Below are 9051 nucleotides of genomic sequence, written 5' to 3'. Positions count from 1 at the left end.
CTTTTAAACATCATTGTTTGTTGTTGTTGTTGTGCAAGATTTTGCGCAATTACCTTCAAATGGAGTGAATTAAAGCAATCGAAACCCAAGGCTGCCAAGGAATAGCTGTTCCAATTTGAGCATTGGATTATGCTGGTTTCATTTATATGTACTTGATAGACGAATATGCCGTGAAAATTAAAATGAGTTCAAGTTTATCTGTGTGGCTTCGGCATCCTCTGTGTCTGTGTGACCTCTGCTGTGCTGAAAGTAAAAAAAATGGGTTTGCTGTCACACACACGTCATTTTACGACTCCAAAGCAGGAACCACAGCAGTCTTAGGTTCTGGTCAAAAGAACCTACTCAAAGCTTTCACCACTGTTACAGCTCCTGAAAGTGATCTACAATGGAAAGTGCCCTGACACCAGTCCACAATAAACACAGGGACCATACAATACATGTCCTCATGGACACTCTGGAAGGGCACATTGTAAGGCAATTCAAACACATTCATTTTTCTGTCTTTTTTTTTATTACAAAAGCAAACCAAGCCAAAATGTGAGCAATCTTCTTTGTCCTCACACATCATAATTTATTCACATGCCATTGCATTGACGAAGGACGTAGCCTACGTGCAGAACAGAGCCACAGTTGAGCTCAGTCAGGTGCTCTTATGCTAAAACCACTGTGCAGTCATGTCCAAAAGGCACTGGTTTTTCACGGTTTTTCCAAAATACAAAATAAAATTTCATGAATTAATAAATAATTCGATCGGATTTTAGAATGTGTTATGTTACATTTGCTGAAGTATTGGATTTGTTTACTAGTCTTCATGACCAGCTAGAGCGGGAGGTAGTTGGTTGGCTGGAGCTCCCGCTTGCCGTAGGTGTTGGAGCCGACGTTGGTCGGGGCGTACACGGTGCCGATGGTGTTGCTGGAGCGGATGAGGAAGTCGGCCAGTCTCTGCGTCACGCAGGTGGCTGTGTTGCATTTGCGCTTCTCCAAGTGGTGGCTGCAGGGGACAACAACTTTTAGACTTTTACATCTCTGAACTCTCTCTCTCTCTCTCGCACTCACTCACTCACTCACTCACTCACTCGCACATACACGCACGCACGCACACACACACACACATAGACACCAGACACAGAGAGAGAGAGAGAGAGAGAGAGAGAGAGAGAGAGAGAGAGAGAGAGTGTACACAGTGTATACAGTGTTTCTATACTATGTAATGAAGATTCCCACACAGTGCATAATATAGGCTACTCTAAAAAGTTTCTCTTACATTAATGTGTTAGGATTGTTAAATGTTATTCTATTCTATTCTAGTAGCTCAATGAATTTGAAATGTTATTATATTGTAAGTAGCTTTGTAGCATGTTATTCTATTGCAGTAAGTCGCTTTGGGTAAAAATGTCTGCCAAATTAATACATGTAAATGACTGTTCAACACGATTGATAAGTTACATTGTAAAATAGGAAATTAACCGATTACGTCGACATTAATTTAAAAACAAGAAAACTTAATTTGATTAGGCTAAATTATTAATTTAATTTAATTTAATTAACAAACTGCCCCCTTTCCCTCTCTTCAGGTCATAAATGTAATCTTACCTCGAAGGGACAGCTCTCTGGGGTCGCGAGCCGAGCAAACTGAGGAAAGGATGTGTTGAGAATCCCGGCAACATCCAGCTTTCCCTCTCTGTTGCTCCATCCCCTTGCTCGCTGGACGAAATGGAATACCTGCAAGAAACGAATCAAAAAAGTTGACCAAGAGTGTCCAAGAATCTTCTCCTCGTGTCACAGAGTGTCAGTCTCAGAATTTTTTTTTTCCCTGTCGAGGCTGAGAGCGAACTGCGAAAGCGCAAAGTGGCACTTTGGCGCGCAAGTGCGCTCTTGGACTTTGGTCCAACCCTTCTCCCACACCGCGCGACATCAGTGCCACTCCAAGCTTTCCGCCTCACGGAGAGAGATCTTGTCATCACCACGGCAGAAGGAGCCGTGGTTATCTAAAGCGAGTGAGAGCGCTTTGGACGCCCGCAAAGTAGAATGGATAATGGCTGTCTGCATTTGTAGGGCATCTCTTTTTGAAATGAACACCACTCTGTGTTCACCTGGTCAGCGCTTGACAAATAAGTGTCAACTCCTTGTCCCACTCAAGCTAATTGTGACATGCAAGAGCGCTCCGCGCGAGTTCTCGGAGTTACCTGCTTGGCGCAGCGTCTGCGAACCGCAGCACGAGCAGCAGGGCAAGCAGAAGGGCGGGAAGTCTCCGGTGTTTCATTATAACAGCAGCTGCGCAAGAGAATGACATAAAACAGAAATATACACGTTTTAATGATCACATCAAGTAGTGCATGAAATGCATGCATGCAACCAGTATCCAAACAAGGATAGATAGATTCTTATGGTTGTACTGTATTATTTTGTGCTGTAATCTGAATCAAACCAAACTAGAGGATGAACTTCAAATCCCCAAAACATTGCTCCATTTACTTAGTTTTTCTTTCCCACTAAACTCCCATGAACCCACAGAAGATGCATCTACACATTCAAACATCTTTTTTTCTACCTTCAGGAGACGCAGTGGCTGGGTGCTGGGCTCCAGAGGGTCCTGGTGTTGTCCTGGTGGTGTTTTTTTTAAAGCTCTCTGCTCTTTTAGCTTGTTGCGCGTGCCTGTTATAGGCTCCTGTTTGAGTCGCCTGTGACATCATCCTCTCCAAATATAGCCGCCGCCACTCTCCATCAGATGAGGACGGCGACGCTGAAGAACCCGACTCGGGTCAAACGCGTTAGCGTCACTGTCAGGCGTCATCCGCACTGGTGGCAGCCACCGCGCCGTTGCCGTGGTTTCGGTGCCCCTGCCCTAATACCCCTCCGTCGGGGTGGACTCATCGTCCGACACCCTGTCCTGCCACCCTCATCCCACATCAACCTTCCGCTGCCCACCCCCCCACCATCAAACTTCTGTCAGAAGATTACAGTTCCTGCAGCCAACCTCGGTGATGCAGGACTCTGCACTTCAGAAGATGTCTTACAAAGTCTCACACACACACACACACACACACACACACACACACGCACACACGCACACACACACACACACACAATACACATACAGAAGATGTCTTACAAAGTCATACACACATACACAAACACACACACACACACACACACACACACACACACACACACACACACACACACACACACACACATAATACACACACACACACACATAGTAAACACACACACACACACACACACACACACACACACACACACACGCACACACACATGATACACATACAGAAGATGTCAAGCCCACACAGAGAGTTACACGCAGTAATGTGTGATATGCATACATACAGACAAGTGTATACAGTAAACCCACACACATAGTAATGTGCCACAATACATCCCAAAGAGACACAGCAAACCACACACGCACTAAATGTAGAATGCAGTAGAATCACACAGTAAATGTGCCACAATGTGTCCTAGTGAGCACAGCAAAACACACATGCACACACAGTAATGTGCCACAATATGTCACATACAGTACTCTGTGGTGTTATAACGCATGTGGTCACATACTGTACTCTGTGGTGTTATAACGCATGTGGTCACATACGGTACTCTGTGGTGTTATAACGCATGTGGTCACATACGGTACTCTGTGGTATAACCCGTGGGTGCATGCAATACTCATTCATACAATTTTATACATTTACTTTTATATGTTGGGGCAGTGGTAGCGTAGTGGCTAATTCCTGGCTTCCACCGTTAACCCCAAGTTGCTCCTGGGACACTGTGATCCCTTGTCATATACAGTACTTGACATATGTAAGTCTCTCTGGTCAAAAGGTGTCTGCTAAATGTAATGTAATGCCATGCACACTCATTCATACAGTTTTATATGTTTACTTTTATATGCCATGCACACTCATTCATACAGTTTTGAAGGGAGGTTGGAGAGGATAGTGGGGAGTAACATAATTTCAGAAACAACAACCGAATGAATCAGTCAAATATGAATCACAGGAAATATGAACTTGTACATATCCTATAGAATGGCCCATATCCTATATTTAGAATGGCAAACACGTTGAATCGGAAATATACATGTCCATTTTTTTATTTTTTGTTGTTGTTGAAAAGCGTGTTTTTCATAACCTCCAAGTCACCTCTATAGATTTGCCAACAACATTGATTCTGTTTGACACATAGGCAACCACTGCAGCATTTTCATCCTCATCCACATCCTCCTCCTCCTCCTCATCATCCTCATCATCATTAGCATCATTAGCATCATTAACATCAGCATACTGTGACGAAACACAGACACACATCACACATGCTTGTGCCTTTCAGGATGCAGTTGGACAACTCCACATTCCTGTTGGGATTACTGTAAGAAGAGGACATTTGGAGAGGAGACACAGTGTTAGTGTAGTTTTATTGAGTGTTATTCAGCAGTGTTTATCTAAAAACCTGCTCAGGGAGAGGACAGATTCAAACCACTGCGGTTCTCTATCTTTAAAAACACACACAAGCAGAAAATCATTTTGCTGTGAATTATTGTTTTTTTTTTAATGCATACATATTTCATGCCTGTTTCACGTACAGTATGAGAGAGAACAATAGCAGCAGTCTTGAAAGAGGAAATGGACCGTGACCACATCTGCGTCTCGCTGCTCTCATCTAATGCCAACTACGGAGATAGACATCCTCTTTCCTTCTCTCCGCAGCGTACATTTGCACGTATCGCCACAGAAGCATCTAGAAGCGGTGGCACCATGAAGCAGAACGGTCAGGTTTTGTCTCTGCTCCTCACTGCACGACGCTGTGACGCACTGGATTCCTCCATTCATCACACACCTCAGAGAGACACGTTTGTTTGTTAAAACATGTCATGGCATGTGTGCATCACACTGGATGGGGCTTGCTTCTCTCAGATGGTGCTCAGATGCATGCAAGACATGTGGAAGACTCTGCAGGTCTCAGATGGTGCTCAGATGCATACAAGACGTGTGGAAGACTCTGCAGGTCTCAGATGGTGCTCAGATGCATGGTCTCAGATGGTGCTCAGATGCATGGTCTCAGATGGTGCTCAGATGCATGGTCTCAGATGGTGCTCAGATGCATGCAAGACGTGCGGAATACTCCGCAGGTCTCCCGCAGGAGAAAGAGCAGCAGGTCGCAAGACTTTATGCATTTTCTGTGATTTTGAAATGAAATGTTAAACCTCAGTGACCACACATTCTGCATTCATCTTTTAAATTTTTTTAAATTTTTTTCTTTTTTATATTTACATTTTGGTGTAACTTATTTCACTCACACAGGAAAATTAAAATTGCATACTCTATTTCAACTTGAATCTTACATCAAATTCCACTTTCCCACCAAATCAACTTTACAATCTTTAATCATTACACCACTGCACCAAAATACATCATTGCATAAATGCTACACAGCTTTCTTTAATCCAGAAAATAGCTACAGAAATGTTCGGTAATAATTTACTTGGCTAGTCCTCCTACATAGACTTTATATAGTTCTTTATATATCAGTTCAGATTCAAGTTCAGTATGTAAACTTGTCGTTAAAGAATTACTGGACATCACCTGAATAAAAAATATCCCCTGACCTTAACCCTGACCATATATTTAAATTTAATTTGAGCATCTGAACATAGTCTAAGTGTTAAGTATTCAAAAGAAATGGAACATGGACCAGTCACTTAATTTTCTTGACGTGGAAAATAATTGATCCATAAAAATATAGAGAAAAAGGTGATATAATGCAAAAGGGATATTTATCATTTTATTTGTTTTATAGAATATGTATATCATATATAACCAGTACACTCATACTGCAAGGGCTCTAAAAATGCTGTTTTGATGAGAAGTGACAAAGCTCCTACAATTGCCTACATTGTAGAAGGTGGCTTCATTTCCAGGCTAAGTGCTGCCATCTAGTGGTATATATGGTCCAGGAAAAGACAACACTGCTCTGTCTTTCTCCTGGGAATTGTGATCCATACACATGACTTGACAATTACATTATGACATACATTAAGGCTGAGACATAGTGAAGAGACTAGCAGATTGGATTACCCAGTATAACATTTGATTTCCATTGACATAAAGAACTGAAATGAACTGAATGTTTTTCGTCAAAGCTGTCATTAATATAACTTTGTGAGATTTCAGTCACTGAAAGTCAAGTCAAGTCATTTATTTATATAGCATATTTAAAAACAACAGGGGTTGAGCCAACTGCCACTGAAAGGGATTCCAACACACTTCCTGAGATACTTATTCAATTATTAACGACTCCGTCATCAGTCTGAGATTTGACTTAGGTTTTTATCACTGTTGTTCATCTTCTTACACCCATTGGCTGCATTACTTTCATCCATATCCATCTTGTCATTCCAACTGGCTGTGTGCCTGTCATCGATGCTCATCTCCTCACTCCCATTGGTTGGTCGCCTCTCAATCACGCTCATCTTCTCACTCCCATTGGTTGGTCGCCTCTCACTGATGCTGCTCCTCTCTGTCTCATTGGCTGCCTGACCCTCAGCTTGGTCCCGGCTCCCTTGGGCCTTCTGCAGCTCAATGTCCTGGGCGTGGCGTGCTTTCACTAAGGTCCTTTTGATCTGGACGATGGCCACCCAGAAGAGGACGTACCCGAGGAGACGCAGACCGGTGATCATGCCCAGGAACAGGGACCTGGTGGAGGGACAGAGTGTGTGTGTCACAACCTGTCTGCATGTATGTGTGTGTGTGTGTGTGTGTGTGTGTGTGTGTGTGTGTGTGCACTCACCTGAAGGTGTTGATGTCATAGAACCTACATGCCCCTCGTCCTCCACACCTGCGGATCCCCCACTTCAGACAGGTAGAGTCAATCAACGCTCCGAAGTACATGGGCGCCGGGATACCCCCTTTACACACACACACATACACACACACACACACACACACACACACACACACACACACACACACACACACAAACACACAAGAAACCCGCCAGGAACACACCACCGTACACACACACACACACACACACACACACACACACACACACACACACACACACACACACACACACACACACATATATATACACACACACACACAATATGCACACACACACACACACACACACACACACACACACACACACACACACACACACACACACACACACACACACACAAACAAACAAGAAACCCACCAGGACACCATTAAATTAGGGTCCAGAAGACCTTGTATAATAATAAAACCATACAGACATACAGACATATTGTGAATTATCACTCAGGACATTTGAATGATTTTTTGAGCTCAAAAGTAATCTCAAAATATATTTTCTCTTTTTAACTTTTTACTCACATGCACACACACATGCGCACACACACATGCACACACACACATGCACGCACACGTGCACACAAGCACACACACGCGCTATATTGCACTTACCGAGGACTCGTAGCATCAGCATAAATACTCCCACAGAAAGCGACTTCAGTTCTGGTTCCACACTCCTACACACACACACACACACACACACACACACACACACACACACACACAGTCATTGTGTTGACTTTCTATGTTGTCAAAAATATGATTGAACAAATTTCTCAAGACGGACAATAGCATACAGTTGGTGGGTGCTATGAAAACCTACCTATCACCTAAAACCTACCTATGGACTCTGCTGCCATTACCTGAGTGCGACGGTGAACGTAGGTGTGTTGTCTGTATCTGAGTGTGATGGTGAACACAGGTGTCACTGTGACATACCTGAGTGTCACGGTGAATACAGGTGTGTTTGCCATACCTGGGAGTGATGATGAACACAGGTGTGTTGGCCGTACCTGAGTACAGCGATTTAAACAGGTATGTTGGCTGTACCTGAGTGTAATGTTTGAGCAGGTGTGTTGGCCGTACCTGAGTGTGATGTTTACAGTTTTTTTCAACTGCTTACACACTAAATCTTTGTTTGTCACACAATTTTCTAAACATGTCCTCCAAACATCATAACCCGACACCAAATCTGCAAAACCATACACTAATTCTCAGTGTTTGACTCAGTTTTCAATTGACTAAAACACATATTGCAAAACACCACACACAATTTTCTACCTAACACACAAAAATCTAACAGGAAGTAACTTGATTTCGTTCTTCGAACACAACCTATCAAAATGCCACACTAAATCGCCAGTGCTTCACTCTTTCTCTTCACATGTGCAAACACTCTTTACTTTACTGAACACCATCCAATCATTGCCTTAGTATAGGTCTATGAATAGATATACTCTCTATATAGGTATAGACCCTTTCAATCTGCTCCTAGAGGATTTCCGGTTGAAATATTCAGAACCAATGCAGATACTTTGAAAAGAGAGAAAATACAGTAATCGGACTTTAGCTTACAGTAATGTTCTACAAAAAGTTGACTTTATGTAAAATTTGTCTTTTTACTCTATTTTTGTTTGTCTTGAATATTTTTGAAAAATAGACACAGAGTTTTGAAAACGTGTGTAAACAATTGTAAAAAACTGTAAACAGGTGATGTTTAAACAGGTGTGTTGGCCGTACCTGAGAGTGATGTTTCAACAGGTGTGCTGTCCGTACCTGAGAGTGATGATGAACATGGGCGTGCTGGCCGTACCTGAGAGTGATGTTTGAACAGGTGTGCTGTCTGTACTTGAGAGTGATGTTTACAGTTTTTTTCAACTGCTTACACACTAAATCTTTGCTTGTCACACAATTTTCTAAACATGTCCTCCAAACATCATAACCCGACACCAAATCTGCAAAACCATACACTAATTCTCAGTGTTTGACTCAGTTTTCAATTGACTAAAACACATTTTGCAAAACACCACACACAATTTTCTACCTAACACACAAAAATCTAACAGGAAGTAACTTGATTTCGTTCTTCAAACACAACCCATCAAAATGCCACACTAAATCACCAGTGCTTTACTCTTTCTCTTCACATGTGCAAACACTCTTTACTTTACTGAACACCATCCAATCATTG

The 9051-nt window shown here is 42.6% G+C and overlaps 2 protein-coding genes across 2 annotated transcripts in view; both read right to left on the bottom strand.

The window, feature by feature from the left end:
• Positions 1 to 755: 755 nt before the first annotated feature.
• iapp (islet amyloid polypeptide) lies at positions 756 to 2263 on the bottom strand. Its single transcript, XM_076297152.1, has 3 exons — positions 2187 to 2263; positions 1594 to 1722; positions 756 to 991 (listed from the first exon to the last, which is right to left on the bottom strand). Exons 1-3 carry the CDS (start codon positions 2261 to 2263, stop codon positions 820 to 822), a joined length of 378 nt encoding a protein of 125 aa, XP_076153267.1. The 3' UTR covers positions 756 to 819.
• A 3546-nt stretch (positions 2264 to 5809) lies between these two features.
• Positions 5810 to 9051, bottom strand: part of LOC143136427 (solute carrier organic anion transporter family member 1C1-like) — a 17812-nt gene continuing 14570 nt past the window's right edge. The window contains exons 12-14 of the mRNA XM_076297137.1: positions 7473 to 7537; positions 6811 to 6928; positions 5810 to 6716 (exon numbers count right to left, since the gene is read on the bottom strand). Of these exons, the coding sequence (XP_076153252.1) occupies positions 6326 to 6716; positions 6811 to 6928; positions 7473 to 7537 (574 nt within the window). The 3' untranslated portion in view covers positions 5810 to 6325. The remainder of the gene's footprint in view (positions 6717 to 6810; positions 6929 to 7472; positions 7538 to 9051) is intronic.

Source organism: Alosa pseudoharengus, unplaced genomic scaffold, assembly GCF_046254945.1.
Source record: "Alosa pseudoharengus isolate Yale_2024_CS ecotype anadromous, Long Island Sound unplaced genomic scaffold, YU_APseudo_1.1 YU_APseudo_1.1_scf_20, whole genome shotgun sequence".
In the NCBI taxonomy this organism is placed as follows: domain Eukaryota; kingdom Metazoa; phylum Chordata; class Actinopteri; order Clupeiformes; family Clupeidae; genus Alosa; species Alosa pseudoharengus.
The sequence above is the reverse complement of the archived record's forward strand: the minus strand, read 5'-3'. Positions and strand labels throughout refer to the sequence as shown.